The 19,005-nt window shown below is 43.8% G+C and overlaps 1 protein-coding gene across 1 annotated transcript; it reads right to left on the bottom strand.

The window, feature by feature from the left end:
* Positions 1-580: 580 nt before the first annotated feature.
* On the bottom strand, positions 581-17,634 carry LOC121866772 (spore wall protein 2-like). The gene is made up of 3 exons (XM_042366469.1): positions 17,475-17,634; positions 15,420-15,612; positions 581-1,931 (listed from the first exon to the last, which is right to left on the bottom strand). The coding sequence occupies exons 1-3, from the start codon at positions 17,632-17,634 to the stop codon at positions 581-583; spliced, it is 1,704 nt and encodes a 567-aa protein (XP_042222403.1).
* Between the last annotated feature and the right edge of the window lie 1,371 nt (positions 17,635-19,005).

The raw sequence follows: 19,005 nt of genomic DNA, 5'->3' as shown, positions 1-19,005 counted from the left end.
TGTACTGTAGATAGATAGGCAGGGAGTCGTTTGGGAAGACATCTCCGTGTTTATATTACGGACTAAAGGCTGATAACGATTATATGGCGTTATATATAAATAAGTCTTAGTATAGTGTTAGGTGCGTTCTGAAGTGTCCGGTTACCAGGAATGATTTATCCTTGGAAAATGTTGAGTCCGGTTTAGCGAGTCTGGTGTTTTAATCCGGTTTTGTGAGTGGTGTCTTTAATCCGGTTTTGTGAGTCCAGTTTAGTGTTGTTTTTTATCCGGTTTTGTGAATCGATTTTAGAGAGTTTTTTTGTGAGTCCGGTTTTGTGTATCCGGACCCTGGGGCGTTTCTCCTTTCTTTATACAGCTGGATCTGAAATTTGGTACAGTAACATATTTATTGCAAGCGACTGTCTGGTGTGGAGACTAAGTGTGCTCGCTGTTCTCGTGAGTTGTCCTCGTGGTTGTCCTCGTCTTCATGTGCCGTTCTCGTTGTCATCTTCGTTGTCCTGTGCTGTCCTCGTTGTTCTTGTCGTCCTGCCCTCGTCATCCTGTACTGCCCTAGTTGTCGTCCTCGTCATCCTGTACTGCCCTAGTTGTCGTCCTCGTCATCCTGTACTGCCCTCGTGGTTGTCCTGTAGTCTTGCCCTCGTGGTTGTCCTGTAGTCTTGTCCTCGTAGTCTTGTCCTCGTGGTTGTCCTCGTGGTTGTCCTGTAGTCTTGTCCTCGTGGTTGTCCTGTCCTAGTCTTGTCCTCGTGGTTGTCCTGTAGTCTTGTCCTCGTGGTTGTGTAGTCTTGTCCTCCTGTAGTCTTGTCCTCGTGGTGTGTCCTCCTGTCCTAGTCTGTCCTCGTTGTCCCCTTGTCGTGGTTGTCCTGTAGTCTGTCCTCGTCGTCCTGTGTCCTGTAGTCTTGTCCTCGTGGTTGTTCTGTAGTCTCGTCCTCGTGGTTGTCCTGTAGTCTTGTCCCTGTAGTCCTTGTCCGTGTCCTTGGTTGTTCTGTAGTCTCGTCCTCGTGGTTGTCCTGTAGTCTTGTCCTCGTGGTTGTCCTGTAGTCCCCGTCCTCGTGGTTGTCCTGTGTCTCGTCCTCGTGGTTGTCCTGTAGTCCCGTCCTCGTGGTTGTCCTGTAGTCCCGTCCCTCGTGGTTGTCCCAGTCCCGTCCTCGTGGTGTCCTATAGTCTTGTCCTCGTGGTTGTCCTGTAGTCTCGTCCTCGTGGTTGTCCTGTAGTCTCGTCCTCGTGGTTGTCCTGTAGTCTGTCTTGTCCTAGTCCTGTCCTCGTCATCCTGTCCTGTAGTCTGTCCTCGTGGTTGTCCTGTAGTCTCGTCCTCGTGGTTGTCCCAGTCCCGTCCCTCGTGGTTGTCCTGTAGTCTTGTCCTCGTGGTTGTCCTGTAGTCTCGTCCTCGTGGTTGTCCTGTAGTCCGTCCTCGTGGTTGTCCTGTAGTCTTGTCCTCGTCATCCTGTCCTGTAGTCTCGTCCTCGTGGTTGTCCCTGTAGTCTCGTCCTCGTGGTTGTCCTGTAGTCTCGTCCCGTGGTTGTCCTGTAGTCTGTCCTCGTGGTTGTCCTGTAGTCTTGTCCTCGTGGTTGTCCTGTAGTCTTGTCCTCGTGGTTGTCCTGTAGTCTTGTCCTCGTGGTTGTCCTGTAGTCTCGTCCTCGTGGTTGTTCTGTAGTCTTGTCCTCGTGGTTGTGGTCTCGTCCTCGTGGTTGTCCTGTAGTTGTCCTGTAGTCTCGTGGTTGTCCTGGTCTCGTCGTGGTTGTCCTGTAGTCTCGTCCTCGTGGTTGTCCTGTAGTCTCGTCCTCGTGGTTGTCCTGTAGTCCCGTCCTCGTGGTTGTCCTGTAGTCTTGTCCTCGTGGTTGTTCTGTAGTCTTGTCCTCGTGGTTGTCCTGTAGTCTTGTCCTCGTGCTTGTCCTGTAGTCTTGTCCTCGTGGTTGTCTCGTCCACGACCCTCACTTAATTAAGCACATTCAAGTTTTGCTACACCACACATGGGGGTTCACTTGAGGGTCGGCCTCTGAGAATTGGATAAACAGGGGGAGCTCTTGTTGTTGTCTGTGGCCGCCTTCACGTTTTGTCTCGATGGTGTCTGATGTTGGCGTCTTTGTCTCTGTCGGTGTCTTTGTGTGTCTGTCGGTGTCCTTATTTCTGTGTGTGTGTGTCTGTCGGTGTCCTTATTTCTGTGTGTGTGTGTCTGTCGGTGTCCTTATTTCTGTGTGTGTGTCTGTCGGTGTCTTTTTTTCTGTGTGTGTGTGTCGGTGTCCTTATTTCTGTGTGTGTGTGTCTGTCGGTGTCCTTATTTTTGTGTGTGTGTCTGTCGGTGTCCTTGTTTCTGTGTGTGTCTGTCTCTGTAGATGTGTCTGTCGGTGTCCTTGTTTCTGTCTCTGTCGGTCTTTCTATGTGTGTGTCTTTGTTTTCGTCGGTGCATCTGTACTGTCTCTGTCGGTGTTTCTGTCTGTCTCTGTCTCTTGGTGTCTGTCGGTGTCCTTGTTTCTGTGTCTGTTGGTGTCTTTATTCGTGTCTGTCTCTGTCAGTGTTTTTGTCGGCGTCTTTGTCTCTGTCGGTGTTTCTGTGTGTCATTTTCTCCGTCGGCGTTTTTGTTGGCGTCTTTTTCTCTCGTTTCTGTCGGCGTCTTTGTCTTCATCGGTATTTCTATCGGCGTCGGGGTTTCTGTCGGCGTCTTTGCTTCCGTCGGTGTGTTTTGTCGTCTTTGTCTCTGTCGGTATTTGTGTCAGCGTCTTTGTTTCCGTCGGTGTCTTTCTATTCGTCTTTGTCTCCGTCGGTGTGTCTGTCGGCGATATAGACGAGTTGTGGGTTCAGACAAATTTGCACAGTAGGAGGAAGTAAGACGTAGTTTGGTACGGTTATGTGACCACGTTAACCCGAGGCAAATAGCGGGTCTCTCATAGTGGAAAACTGAAAGGTAAACATACATACATATACATACATACATACATACATACATACATACATACATACATACATACATACATACATACATACATACATACATACATACATACATACAGAGATGAAACTAGGAAGGGAACCGAAGTGACACGGGTAGATTATTCATTAGGTGTGTGGGTGACTGAGGTAGATTATTCATTAGGTGTGTGGGTGACTGAGGTAGATTATTTATTAGGTGTGTGGGTGACTGAGGTAGATTATTCATTAGGTGTGTGGGTGACTGAGGTAGATTATTCATTAGGTGTGTGGGTGACTGAGGTAGATTTATTATTATTAGTGTGGGTGACTGAAGTAGATTATTCATTAGGTGTGTGGGTGACTGAGGTAGATTATTCATTAGTGTGTGTGGGTGACTGAGGTAGATTATTCATTAGGGTGTGGGTGACTGAGGGAGATTTTATTCATTAGGTGTGGGTGACTGAGGTAGATTATTCATTAGGTGTGGGTGACTGAGGTAGATTATTCATTAGGTGTGTGGGTGACTGAGGTAGATTATTCATTAGGTGTGGGTGTGATTATTCATTAGTGACTGAGGTAGACTGAGGTAGATTATTCATTAGGTGTGTGGGTGACTGAGGTAGATTATTCATTAGGTGTGTGGGTGACTGAGGTAGATTATTCATTAGGTGTGTGGGTGACTGAGGTGATTATTGTGTGTGGGTGACTGAGGTAGATTATTCATTAGGGGTGGACTGAGGTTATTCATTAGGTGTGGGTGACTGAGGTAGATTATTCATTAGGTGTGTGGGTGACTGAAGTAGATTATTCATTAGGTGTGGGTGACTGAAGTAGATTATTCATTAGGTGTGTGGGTGACTGAGGTAGATTATTCATTAGGTGTGGGTGACCGAGGTAGATTATTCATAAGGTGTGGGTGACTGAAGTAGATTATTCATTAGGTGTGTGGGTGACTGAAGTAGATTATTCATTAGGTGTGGGTGACTGGAATACATTATTCAGTATATTGTGAAATATATGATTTTTTATTTTGTTTATTTTTTTCCCGCCCTGTCATCATGTCTCTGCAGTACTCAAGTGGCTGATGGTCTGAAGCATGAACAAACACTGTACTTTCCCGTCATTTCGCTGTCTGTTTTTCTGTCTGTCTATCTTTCATTCACTCACACTGCTGTAACATGTGTTTTTGTACGGTGTTTCCCTGGTGTAACAGATGTGTTCTGCTATAGTGTTCTGGTGTAACAGATGTGTTCTGCTATGGTGTTCTGGTGTAACACATGTGTTCTGCTATGGTGTTCGGTGTAACAGATGTGTTCTACCATGGTGTTCCCCTGGTGTAACAGATGTGGTTTGCTATGGTGTTCTGGTGTAACAGATGTGTTCTGCTATGGTGTTCTGGTGTAACAGATGTGTTCTGCTATGGTGTTCTGGTGTAACAATGTGTTCTACCATGGTGTTCCCCTGGTGTAACAGATGTGTTCTACCATGGTGTTCCATGTGTTCCTATGGTGTAAACATGTGTGTCTACCATGGTGTGGATGTGTTCTGCTATGGTGTTCTGGTGTTTTGCTATGGTGTTCTGGTGTAACAAATGTGTTCTACCATGGTGTTCCCCTGGTGTAACAGATGTGTTCTACCATGGTGTTCCCCTGGTGTAACATGTGTTCTACCATGGTGTTCTGGTGTAACAGATGTGTTCTACCATGGTGTTCTGGTGTAACAGATGTGTTCCCCGTTCCACAACAAGGCCCCCAAATATATACCAGTTTTACCTGTGTCGCTCCACACACCCAACATCACCTGTTAAAAAAAAACACTCGACAGAATTTTCAATATCAATATGAATTTGATTTCACTTTGGCAGGAGTTGAAGAATCTTTAAAAAAAACATTAACTAAATAAACTCGTATTGGGGTTTAATCTTCAAATTAATGTTGAAATCAGGTGATGGAGTGTGTGTGTGTGTGTGTGTGTGTGTGTGTGTGTGTGTGTGTGTGTGTGTGTTGCCGCAGGATCAGGTGTTGTAACTCAGTATATTGAAAGAATAAACTATATATATTATAATCTGTGATCTAGTTGGGGAAATTAGTTGAAAATGATATCTAAGTGTTAGTTAATCTGCTGGTAAGGTCTTGTGCTCATAAATCATTTAATTCATTGTTTATTTACTGTGAGAAAATAAAACACTGGTCTGGTCTGGGAAGGAATTTGCAACACAACCTACTACAAACCATTTCATGGCTTGAATACTATACTGTACGATGAGAGGAGAGTGATAATGTTTTTAAATAGAAGTTGCAACACACACACACCCACCTGACCAACACCCACCTGACCAACACACACACCTGACCAACACACCCACCTGACCAACACACACCTGACCAACACACACCTGACCAACACACACACCTGACCAACACACACACCTGACCAATTGCTTCATGTAAGTTCATTTTCTATTGTGCGAGAATTGGATTAGTTTATTACATATCAAATACAAAAATAAGAAGGAGGAGGAGGAAGGAAGGAAGGAAGGAAGGAAGGAGGAAGAAGAGTTACAAGTCCTGTAGATCATTTAATTCAGTGTCTTATTTAGCTACCAAGAACGTGAAGGTGATTTATCGTAAGTCATCGGTATAATCCAAGGAGGAATTCCAACACTTTCCTCCCTCTTGCTGTCAGTAATATTGACGTTTGGATCTTGAAGGTCTGGTGCGAATCACTCCGTGTCTGAGTGGTTAGGGAGTGTGAGTGAGTGAGTGAGTGAGTGGTCCCTCAGTACTATGAGGGTGGCGAGTAGTGAGTGAGAGTGAGTGGAGCAACATACTCTATACACCACTAACAGTAATGGGGGTGTAATGGGTATGTTGTATGTGAGTGAGGAGGCAACATAAACGAAATAATGGGGATAAATGATACCCCCCGAAAAGGTAAACAAATGGGGAACGCTTCATGGGGTGTATAATGGGGAAGACATCATGGGGGGGGGGAGGAGGTATCATGGGGGTATATACCGTATAATGGGTGGGGAGTGTACGCAATTGAGGGAGAGGCACAAAATAGGGAAGGTTCGTCTCCCCATGTAAAATTCACGGGTACTCCCTATGCTACCTTCACCCCCATTTCCCCCCCCCTCCTCCTTTTCCTCCCCATTTGCTGTTCTTAGTGGTCTCTCTCTCTCTCTCTCTCTCTCTCTCTCTCGTGCTGGTCTCCGGGTTATGCTCTTGCTTATTCATGAACGATCGATCTCCTTCTCTCTCAAACCATGTTTTACAATCTGTTTTTATTCCATGTTGACTTACTTTGATGTTGACTTACTTAGATGTTGACTTACTTAAATGTTGACTTACTTAAATGTTGACTTACTTAAACTTACTTAAATGTTGACTTACTTAGATGTTGACTTACTTAAATGTTGACTTACTTAGATGTTGACTTACTTAGATGTTGACTTACTTAGATGTTGACTTACTTAAATGTTGACTTACTTAAGAGTCTTAGATGATGACTTATATTGACTTTGATGTTTACTTAATTGTTGACTTAATTAAAATTAACGTGACTGGATATATTAATATTGGATTGGCTGTTAAGTTTGGTTTGGTTAGTAAGTTAGGTTAGGTTACGTTACGTTACGTTAGATTTGTTACGTTACGTTATGCAAGATTTATAGCGTTAGGTTGCTTAGGTAAGGTGAGAATATGTTAGGATAGGTTTGATTTGGTTAGTAAGTTAGGTTAGATTATATTACGTGAGGTTACGTTAGGTTAGGTTAGATTATGTTACGTTAGAATTGGCTGTAGGTTTAGTGCCCAAGACACTCACTCACTCACACGAGGAAAACACACACACACACACACACACACACACACACACACACACACACACACACACACACACTCTCTCTCTCTCTCTCTCTCTCTCTCTCTCTCTCTCTCTCTCAGTAGGAATGGCTCGCACTGAACTGACTTATAGTGGGGCCCATAGCCTTACACAGCCCAGAATAAGTATACAATATAACGATATAGGCCTATGTGAAGTACTGAAATATATCGAACCATATATCAAAATCTCGCTATATGTTTCCAAAAATAAAAAAGAACTCTCCAGACTGGCTCAGCTTTAAGATGGCGTCGATATTGCTCTGGGACTCTACAGTATTTGGGATTCTACCGTACTCTTAAGATACTATATGTGTATCTCCAATTAACTAGCAAGATCACCTAACGTTAGAACCTTTGAGAATTATCACCCATGATTCTGAGTTACGAAGATTTATACACAGATTCGTGTGGTGGCCTCAGTCAAGCAGTAGTACTAAAATGGTGGCTATATTGCGTGGAGACTTGAGTGAGGCTGAGTGTGTTCTCTTGTGTAGCCTATACTCATGTGATAATCTGGTAAGTTTCATCAAAATCACCTCAATAAAGTTTCCCTAAATTCACCCCAGCAAAGTTTCCCTAAATTCAGCCAAGCAAGTCGCCCTAAATTCACCCCAGCAGAGTTCCCTAAATTCACCAGAGCAAAGTTTCCCTAAATTCACCCCAGCAAAGTTTCCCTAAATTCACTACAGCAAAGTTCCCTAAATTCACTACAGCAAAGTTCCCTAAATTCACCCCAGCAAAGTTTCCCTCAATTCACCCCAGCAGAGTTTCATCAAATTTACCTCCTCCAAAGTTTCACCAAATTGGCCTCTAGAAAGTTTCACCCAATTCTCCCCGGTAAAGTTTTAATTCGTACTAATAAAGGGTCGTAATACAGCGAGTTACAGTGAACGGTGCTCAAAGTTGTGTAACCCGGAGCTATTATGGTTCACCTGATGTTAAATTCGGACAGGTGAATGTTAGTTTTGGGTTAGTATGGCTGAAATGTGTTAAATTATGGAGCTCTGAATGTTAGTTGGGAGTTAAAATGTCAATATGGTCCACCTGATGTTAAATTAGGTGGCTATGAATATTAATTGGGAGTTAAAATGTTAGTATATTCCACCTGATGTTAAATTATGTGGTTTGGAATGTTAGTTACAGGTTAAAATGTTAATATGGTCCACCTGATTTTAGATTCGGACTGGTGAATGTTACTAATGGTTTGAGAATGTTATTATGACCCACTTTATGTTAAATTGTGTAGCTCTGGATGTTAGTTATAAGTTAAAATGTTAATATGGCTCACCTAATGTTAAAACTATTGAGGTGAATATTTGTTATAGGTTAACTGTTAATATAAATGTGAGTATTGGATGGAAATGTTAATGGGACATAGTTAATGTTGTAGAGAGAGAGAGAGAGAGAGAGAGTTTGTCTTAACTTTCGCCTTCTCTCATTCTTTCACTGTCTTTTCTCCCTTCCTTCCCATCTACTGTATATTGCCTCTCTCTCTCTCTCTCTCTCTCTCTCTCTCTCTCTCTCTCTCTCTCTCTCTCAGGCCACCCCTCCATCACCACAGTTTTGTGTTGCTCCCCTCCTCTTGACTTTGCACACTTCTTCCCTTTTTATCATCATCCCTCCACACTCGCTTTTTATTGTGAGTTGTGCTTCTCCCCTCTGACGTACACCTCTGGCTCCTACTGTACACTTGTACTCTCGCCCAGGTGTAGTACACAACTCGGTAATCCTGCCTATGGTGCTCGAGGTATATTGTACTTTAGCTCAGGGGATAGTACAGTACACTCGTTACTGTACTAAAGCTGTGTACTTTACCTTTGATTCATCCTGTACACTGATCTTGATGTGGTTTAGGACATGATTGCGTTCATTTCATGTCGTGTTCAGGGGTTGGTATGCTCGTTTTTTGTGTTATTGATGTACACATCAGATTACCCTTTACACTTGTTGTGTCCTCGGGGTGTAGTACACAATTACGTACCCTCGTGATTGTGAATGAATAAAGAGTACACTTGTCTCTGTACTAAATATGTACATTTCTGGCTCCTCACTACACTTTTCGTTTTTCTGAAGCGTAGTACACAATTATGTACACTTATTACTGTGCTGGGGTGTAGTATACTTGTCATGTCAGCATATTTAATCGTTGTGTACATCATATTCTCGTGTGTACACTTTAGAGGTTGTTTTTAAGTTGTTGACAAATGCATATATTTGTACTTCGAAATCCAATTCTTGTGTACATTTGGTAGTGCTCATTTGTACACCATCGCCCTCCAGGTGTACTTGCCACAAAGACATAAAGAGGGAAAGTACTGTTTGTTGTTGTCACTTCAGACATGTTGCTGGGAACACTCACTGTGTCACACCAGGCAGATGTGGGGTGAATGGGCGTGAGACAGTCATCTGTTAGACATGGTGTGAAGAAATGTGTTGGACATGGTAATGAGTGACGTGTAACATTTATTCAACCGGGCAACGTTGAGACATGCTCTAGCCATCTTTGAGACAACAGCCAAGACATGACACGCGTATATATGTAATTTAACGAGTCATAGGAGGACACGGATATACGTCCCTCAGACATAGTGTCGAGTGTCTTGCTATTAGACACAGTGTCGAATGTCTTCCTAACCAAGCACAGTGTAGAATAGCTTGTTAGTCAGACACGGTGTCGAATGTCTTGCTCGTCAGACACGGTGTCGAATATCTTGCTATTAGACACAGTGTCGAATGTCTTGCAAGTCGGAAACAGTGTAGAATGTCAGACATGGTGAAGGGAGACAGACATACTAGTAAGACATGGGTGGAGGGTGTCATATACCTCGAGCGTCCTGGGAATACAATAAGGTGTTTTGTCCCGCTGTCGTGATTACAAGATGTTGTTTGTCGTAAAATTTCCTTCATCCTGGGGAAAAATATAATTTGACCCTCCTGACGGCTTAGCATTTGTCTTTACTCGGTTGACTCTCTCTCTCTCTCTCTCTCTCTCTCTCTTTCTCTCTCTCTCTCTCTCTCTCTCTCTCTCTCCTTTTTTTCATATATTCTCTTTTCTCGTCTCTCACTCTTTTTTCTCTCTCTCTCTCTCTCTCTCTCTCTCTCTCTCTCTCTCTCTCTCTCTCTCTCTCATCAGACCTAAGTGGTGGATTTCCAATTTCAGGCGGACGGTCAAACATTTCGGCTAATTATATGGCTTTTCTCTGGGGCTGGTTTGTTTGTTGTTCTTCGCTGTTCTTGTTCTCCACTGTTAGTGATTTTGTTCTCCACTGTCTGTGTTCTTGTAATTGTTCACTGTTCATGCTCTAGTTCGTGATTTGTGTTCATCATGTTTGTGTTCTTGTTCTTCACAATTTGTTCTTTTCGTTCTTCACATGCCGTGTTCTTGTTTTCCTCTGTCCGTGTTCTTGTAATTGTTCACTGTTCTTGCTGTTGTTCGTGTTTGTAGTTCATCACTGTGTGTTCTTTTTATTGTTCAATGTTGGCGTTATTATTTTTGTTCTTGTTCTCTACTGTTCGTGTTCTTTTTCTCCTACAATGATGGCCTTGTTATGCTTTGTTCATATTTGTCTCTGTTCTTCGTCATCCGTCTGTTCATGTTGTTACTGTTCTTTTTTCTTGTTCTCTTTTCGTGTTATTTTTTCTTTTGTTCATGTTCTATGTATATATTTTTCACCTTGTTCTTTTAGTTCTTTGTTCTTGTTCTTCTCCAGATTACATAAAGGTTTTTCCATTTTTTTACATTATTTTTTATCACTACGTTTCCTCTTACCTTCCTTCCTTCCTTCCTTCCTTCCTTCCTTCCTTCCTTCCTATGTTGTCTACCCCTTTACTTCCCTCTTCTGTTTCCCCTCCTCTGTCTTCTCTTTCCTCTTCTCTTTCCCCTCTCCTTTTTATTCTGTCTCCTCTCGCTTCTACCTCTGTTACTCCTCCGCTTTCTTCTCTTCCTGTTCTCTTTCTTTATTTTTGGTTCTTCCTCTTTATTCTGATTCCTCTATTCCTCCTCCTCTTTATTCTCTTTCCCTTTCTGTTTCCCCTCTTTCGTGTTTCCCTTTATCCTCTTCCCTGTCGCTTCTTTTTATCCTCTTTCCCTGCTCTTCTTTTTACTCAGTCCTCTCCCTCCTTTCTCTTCTTCTCTTCATAATCTTCCTCCCCTTTTCTCTTCTCTATCCTCTCATTTTCTACATTTTATCCATTCCTTTTCTGCTTTTTCGCTTCATTTTCTTCGCGCGCGCGCTCTCTCTCTCTCTCTCTCTCTCTCTCTCTCTCTCTCTCTCATATTATCATCTCTCACTTCCTTCTTTATCTTCTCCTCTTCCTTCTTTACTTCCTTCTCTTCTCCCCTCTCACTTCCTTATTTATCTTCTCCCCTCTCACTTCCTTCTTTCTCTTCCCCCTCTCACTTCTTCTTTATCTACTCCCCTCTCACTTCTATTTATCTTCTCCTCTCACTTCCTTATTTATCTTCTCCCGTCTCCTTCCTTATTTATCTTCCCCCTCACTTCTCCCTCTCCTTCTTTATCTTCTCCCCTCTCTTCCTTCTTCTCCCTCTCATTTCCTTCTCTCCCCCCTCTCACTTCCTTCTTTATCTTACCTTGTTATCTTCTCCCCTCACTTTCTTCTTTATCTTCCCCCTCTCCTCACTTCATATTATCTTCTCCCTCTCACTTCCTTCTTTATCTTCTTCCCCTCTCCTTCCTTCTTTATCTTCTCCTCTCACTTCCTTCTTCTCCCTCTCACTTCCTTACTTCCTTCTTTATCTACTCCCTCTCACTTCCTTATTTATCTTCTCCTCTCACTTTATTTATCTACTTCTCACTTCCTGTTCTTCTCACTTCCTTATTTATCTTCTCCTCATTTATCTTCTCCCCTTTTCTTTCTCTTCCCCCTCTGCCTTCCTCCTGTTTATTCTTTCCCGTTTTCACTTCCTTCTCTTTATTCTGTTTCCTCTTATACTTCCCCCCGCTTATTTATTCCTCCTCTTCTCTCCCCTCTTGCTTACCTTGACCTCTCTCTCTCTCTCTCTCTCTCTCTCTCTCTCCTCTCTCTCTCTCTCTCTCTCTCTCTCTCTCTGGAAGTTTAATCTACCAGTCACCCGTCAGCACTGATTGACAGGTCACCACATTGTACAGTAGTTACATATATTTGGGTAATATTGTAAATTAGAACGATTAGTACTTGTTCTGCTACTATTACTACTACTACTACTTTTTTCTAAATGGCATCTAGCCTCCCCCAATAGCCATACCTTCGCCGCCATTACTACTACTGTACTACAGTACTACTTTCACTACTTCCTTTTTCTACTACTGTGCTACTACAACTATTACTACTTACTACTATTACTTACATTACTTAATTTTGTATACTACTACTTGTATTACTACATCTACTAACACTACTACTAATAATAATGATAATAATAAAAAGAATCCTAGCAATGGTTCTTCTCTCTAACTCTCCACCTCTTACTCTCCTCCTTCCTCCTCCTTTACCTGTAACTAGAAATACCAGCTGATGCTTTGTTAGTCGTCGTCAAGTAAGGCCTGTTGGAGCACACCGAGTTTCACGAGAAGAGCGAGTGTGTACCGGCTTGTGGTGCTTGGCTGTGAGTGTGTAAGCGTTTTATATATATATATATATATATATATATATATGTATACACGAGTATGCAGTCCACAAAGTTGTTTGTTATTAACAGGGCAGATACAAGGGCGAGGGACATAGGCCTAACAAAAGTAAAACTATTAAAGTTTTGATTGAATGAGAAAAGTTCAAGTACGTTGAAGAAGTTAGATTACAACCATGTCTTGATTTGTGGTGATAAACCAGGTTTAACACCACAAACAAAGCCTCTCAGAGTTGTGATTTCGTATCGAGAAACCCGCCGTGTTATCTGGACCCTCAGAGCCCGGTCATTGTGGTATCATACTGTGTTGTGGACGGCAACCACCTCACTTCACCCAATAATCACCCAGGTCACCACAGTCATGTCAAGTGGAGGCGATCCTTGGTGGTGTCGGCCTCAAATCACTGGGCGTCATGACCACCAGTAAGTTAAGGTTTTATTCCTGCAGATGTTTTATAAATACCTCTTCTCCAGTTGTCACCGCTGTGGGGAGCAGGCGTACCAACATGACGCTGCTCTGGAGAATATAAGTAAACATATCGTCCAGTGTTTCAAATTGGAAAGACGGAAAGGGTAACTATACTTTTATTTTGGGGGGATGACTCTAAGTTCTCACATCTCCAGTAATAGGGAAGACTTTACCACAGGAACCTTCCTTTGAGAATCTACCCTGTTAAGGTGGACCAACTCACTCCTGCCTTCCTGGGTGTCTGGTCAGTTCATCAGGGGCGTGAGTGTAGGCCTACCTCGACACCTCCTGCACACACACGCGGGTCTCGGGATTGTGTTGTGTGCTATTCTCTTGTGTTTAAGTATTAGGTGTCATTGTTATTGTGTAGTGTTACTTAGCGCTGCCCCATGTTCACCACCACCGAGGGATATATCGGAAGATCCCGTCCGCTTGTTCGTCCGTCAGGTCCACTCGTAGCATATACTGTACGTTTGTAAAATTAGTTATTCATTCAGTTTTCAGAGGATTGATGTGAAACGTACCCAGTCGTTGTTTATACAGTGGACATATGTTTTTGGCACAGTCGGTGGAGTTTTTTATTTATTTTTTGTTTATTTATTTTTTTTTTTTTCTGTCAATATTTTCTCATTAATGTTCTCTTTTCCATGACGTGATATGAAACTGGTCAAGGATATTGCTCACCTGCGGATATTTATTTGTTGCAATAAGAAGATGGTAATTAACGTTTCTGCCAAAGGGAAAATGTCAGACCGTCATATTCCCCGGTGGTGCAGCTGATGGTCTTCCCTCGTCACACTTTGTTGTGTTCTCTGGGGTGTGATGCTTCACCATGACCGATTGTACAACACCACACCCGTGATGTTATACCCATACCTGTCACCATGTGCATCACCACACTACACTCATTACCACCACTATGTGTATCCCCACTCCCACCAGCATGTACACCACCACACCACGCCCACCACACCCACCACCATTGCACCACCACACCACGCCCACCACCATGTGCACCACCACACCACGCCCACCACACCCACCACCATTGCACCACCACTACACCACGCCCACGTAGCACCAACACCACTTCACCCCGCGTAATACCACGGATTTGTAACCTCGAGTTTCCTGACCATCATCCCTGATAGCGTATTAAAACCTTGTCTGGCCACCACTGTTTTACCTCACCAGGATTCCCTTAACTGTAGGTGTGAGGACGCATCTAACTGACTCACTTAAGTTTTGACTCAAACATAGATTGTGAGTGGCTCGTGCATTATATATTCCTTTAACTAGATGGTGTAATAAAACTTCTTACAGATTCCCTTAAGATACGACACAAAGTTTAATCTTCAAAATATCGTAAGTTAGATTATTTCGTAACCTGCATATATGAGAACGTATCTTACTGGCTCTCTTATGCCGCAACACCTAAATGGACTCTCAGAGGTTCCTTCGATAAAATTTTCCCTTAGCCGAGTATTTTAAGAAGTACAGTACATTACCTCCAAAAGCAACTGACCATACTCCGTGTGAAACATTATGAGACCACGGATGATAGATATTGGGATATGCGTGCTCCTGCGTTGGTTGGCCAGTATTCACGAGGTGTCATATGTCGATTACTAGGGACATTTTCTGTTACCCATAGTAAATAATATGTTTGTAATAAAAGAAATATTTTTATACCCACATTGAGACAGCGAATGTGTGTGACCATTATGCAGCGAACAAGGTGTAGTGTAAATGTATTAGTTGATACAAACAGCGAAGACTGTCTACCGTGGTTTATATTGTTGGTTACGTAGTGACCCATCTACTTGATTAACACTACAGCTAGTCAGTAACGTCACGTAATATTTCCTATCACTCATACTATCGATTACTATAACATGTGGCATTCTAGAATATGTTAGCTGTAGCTTATGCATGCATTTATAGGTAAAGAAAGCAGTATTTGGTTGTCACTTTTATTTTGTCAGTATTTGATGTAAACACCTGCTTCTATGACGTAATTAAACCTGCGAGGGATGGATGCCACCAGCTCCGACGTTAGGTCTTGGCCGGCAGGGGTTCGTAGGTGCTCCCATGCCTCGAAGCGTGGTTGCCCAAACAAGCTCATTGTGGTTGAGGTCCAGGGATCTGGGCGGATGTGGCAGCAGTGTGATGTAGGGGTGTAGGCCAAACCACTCCTTAACAACTCGAGATGTGTGGATAGGACTGTTATCCTGGACGAGGTAAAATGGTTCTCCCTCTGGGAAGAACAGCGCTTCAACTGGCGGAAGCAAAACCCCCTCCAATACTTGACGATACTTGTGGCCGGTGAACCAGCCAGGGTCAACATCAGCCAGCGGTGACTCGGCCACTCCTGCTATCCACCACGTTCCGTGCCTCAAATCTGATAGTATAATATAGAGTTATGGATTATTACTAGTTCAAGAACACTTGTAATTGACAAATAAACGCACAAATAAAAATGAAATACCGAAGTTGAGGACACACACACACACACACACACACAGGGGCTTACCTGGTGTCAACCATCCGCCAAACAAATGTTGTAGATGTGGGACCATCTGTGCAAAACGTCTTCTCGTCCCAGAGGACTACCTGGTCCCAAAAGCTAACAGGCTTGTCTGTGTACTCAAGTACGTACTCATTCCTGGCCTCCATGTGACGTTCAGTTAACGCAGGTTTGCTTACTGGTCTACGAGCGTGATGCCCTGTGGAGCGGACTGTTTGAGATGTTTTTTTTTTAATATATATTTATATATATATTTTTTTTTTGCCCCCGAGGGGGCTAGTTTATTGGACACCCCCTACATCCAGTGCATTTGAAGCGCAGAAGCGTTTACTGTGCCCATCTTGGAAGCATGCATGTTGCATCGTAGGCCGGGGTCATTACAGGTGCTGGCAGCAGACTTGGATGGGTCAGCAGTAGTAGCAGCTACTATAGCCTGGTTAACGAAAATACACTGACAGTAATATTACATTAGATAACCTCCACGTTGTCCACATACCCCCCACATTATTTCTTGAGAAAAAACATTCTTAACCCGGTCATCCAGGGATGTGTAGTGTGGGCGGCCAATCCTTCACTTGTCGTCAGTAGCGCCAGTTTCCTACTGTCGTGTCGCCTAATCCATAGTGCCACGGTATGGCGGTGGACACCAACCCGCTGGACAGTTTCACAAATACTGTGTCCTTCATTGTGGGAGGAGACAATAGCTCCTCGTGTTACCTGTGATGTTTCCATTGTAAATGACATAACCAAGACAGTAATGGCTAATGTTGACTCGGATAGGTTTACAACGACTTGTGGAGTGTTTCGTGAAAGGAGTTCCGACACTGTGATCCCTTTCACATGTTTCGAATAATTCATGGTATCGTGACAGCAGAGCGAAAAGGAGAATGTTATGCATTGACTCAAGACTCCATCTACCAACAACGACTGAAATTGTCTTCCTATACTTTATGATATTAATCACTTTACCTTTTATCTTATTCCTATATGGCGACTCACCCCGTGTTGGATACTGTACGAGCGGGTGAAAGTTTACATATAATGTTTTATAAAAGTAGACCAACTCACATGCATTTACTTTGGCATATAGTTTAACAAATAATGTTATGTGTATTTATTTCGGCGTAATTAATATGATGTTCGGTTACCAAATGTAGTGGGATCAGTACGCCCCAGACCCACGCCTGCCAACCCTCCCGGGACATCCTGGCAGATACTTTTTTTTTTATACTTGTATACGTTTGGTTGACACATCTTCAGCTATGGTACAAAGTTAGTGGTCAAAATGACGCCGAAATTGCAGTACGTAACTAGAGGCATTCATCCCTATAGAAGCAGATAGAAGAGAAGATTTCAAGTTTGAATCTGAAATTGTGGGAGTTGGTTGAAGGAGGAATATTGTGGTGTGTGTGTGTGTGTGTGTGTGGTAGAAATAACACTTGCTTCCACCACCACCACCACTACTACTAATATCACCACCACCACCACTACTTCTACAAGACTCCCAGCACCATTTCCACTACCACCACATTTCCACACTACCACCATTTCCACTACTGGCACATTTCCATTACGATCACCATTTCCACTATCACCACCATTTCCACATCGCCATCATTTCCACTACCGCTACATTTCCACTAGACTACCACCACCATTTCTACACCACTACCACCGTCATTTCTACACCACTACCACCACCATTTCTGCGCGCGCCACTACCACCACCATTTCTACACCATTGCCAATACTATTTCTACACCACTACCACCACCATTTCTACACCCACCACCACCATCATTTCTACACCACCACCATCATTTCTACACCACCACCACCACTCTCAAATGTTGGTTGGCCCGGAGTGAAATTCATAATTGATGCTGAGAGCCGGGGAGCTGCTGCCCTGCTGTTGCTCTTGTTGTTGTTGTGTTATTGTTTTTAGTGGTTAAGTCTTGTTCATATTGGCCGTTGTTGTTGTTGGTGTGGTTCTGTTTACGTATTGATTGTGCTGACGCTACTGCTGTTGTCTTCTGTTGATTCTGTTGTTTCTTCTTTTGCTTTTGTTGTCTTCTGCTGCTGCTGTTGTTTTCATCCGTTGCTGCTGTTGTCTTTTGTTGCTTCTTCTGTTGTCTTCTGTTGCTTCTGCTGTTTCTTTTATTGCTTCTGTTGTTTCTTCTGTTGGCTGTGTTGTTTTCTGAGGCCGCCATCCCTGCTTCATCTACCGGTGTGAGGAGTTGTGGCCAGTTGTTGTTACTGCCTCTTGTTGTGCCGTAAGGGTTGTATGAGGGTTGTGTTACCGTTGGTGATCCCAGTGTTGTTGTATTGCTTCTTGCGTTACTGTCCGTTGTTTGTAGATCCCCAGCCACTGGCCTCAGAGATAGAGCAATCGGCATACATGTGATTATCTCTCTCTCTCTCTCTCTCTCTCAAAATCATCCCCGTACGCCAATTTTCGTAAGGAATTTCACACAGCTCGGTACAAATGACGTGTATGGGTGGGTGACGCCCCTACCAAGATTGTGTGTGTGTTGGGGTGGGGGCAGTATTGTGAGGAAGCTTATGGTTGTTTCAAAGCTTATCGCCTGAGTTGGTGGCCAGAGAGGGGGGAGGGGATGTCACCTTCACAAGACATGCTAAATTTTTTTGGCTGTACATTGGTTGGTGGTGGTGATGGAGGTGGTGTTGACTGGTGGTGAATGCTGTGAGTGTTGGTGGTGGTATTGAATGATGGTAGTGGTGGTGAAGATGGTGGTGTTGAATGCTGGTAGTGGTGGTGAAGATGGTGATGGTGTTGAATGCTGGGAGTGGTCGTGTTGAATGCCGGTAGGTGGTTGTGGTGTAACTGGTGTTAAATGCTAGGAGTGGTGATGGTGGTGGGGCTGTTACATACATACATACATACATACAAACATACATACATGCATACATACATACATACATACATACTACTGCAAGCTGGTGGTGGTGGTGGTGCTTGAGGGCAGTGTTGTTTGTGGTGAGGGTGATGACGTGGTCGAGGTCACTTGGCTTAATGTGCTGCATCTTGCTGTTTACTCCTGTGTGCTGTTCCTCTCCTACACCCACCTTACCCCCCTTTTTACACCCACCCCAGCCCTCTCTAAACCCATGTCACCCTTCCCTACACCCACCTCACCCCTCACTACACCCACCACACTCCTCGCTACACCCACCTCACCCCTCCCACACCCACCCACCCTCACTGCACCCACCTCACTCGTCCCCTAAACCCACCTCACCCTTCCCTACACCCACCCCACCTCCCTAAACCCACCTCACCCTCCCTAAACCCACCTCACCCCTCCCTACACCCACCTCACCCCTCCCTACACCCACCTCACCCTCACTACACCCACCACACTCCTCGCTACACCCACCTCACCCCTCGGTAAACCTTCTTCGTTACATCTAGTATACTTGAACCCATGTCCACCATACCTTTCAGTACACCCTCCAGTATAACCATCGCCACACCCAGTACACTTAGCTACACCCAGTACACCTTGTGTACGGTACGTCCTCCTCAGCGTCATCACTACACCCTAATACACTTATCAACGCCGCTGAACAC

This window comes from Homarus americanus, unplaced genomic scaffold, assembly GCF_018991925.1.
Source record: "Homarus americanus isolate GMGI-L3 unplaced genomic scaffold, GMGI_Hamer_2.0 scaffold58748, whole genome shotgun sequence".
In the NCBI taxonomy this organism is placed as follows: Eukaryota; Metazoa; Arthropoda; class Malacostraca; order Decapoda; family Nephropidae; genus Homarus; species Homarus americanus.
This window is presented reverse-complemented; position numbering and strand designations above follow the sequence as displayed.

Coding starts and splice junctions, on each gene's coding strand:
- LOC121866772 (XM_042366469.1), bottom strand. CDS start 17,634: ATGAAGCAGGGATGGCGGCCTCAGAAAACAACACAGCCAACAGAAGAA. Junction 15,613..17,474: donor AGCAGCAGAAGACAACAAAA/GCAAAAGAAGAA, acceptor TCCGCTCCACAG/GGCATCACGCTCGTAGACCA. Junction 1,932..15,419: donor TGGCGGATGGTTGACACCAG/GTAAGCCCCTGT, acceptor TGCTTAATTAAG/TGAGGGTCGTGGACGAGACA.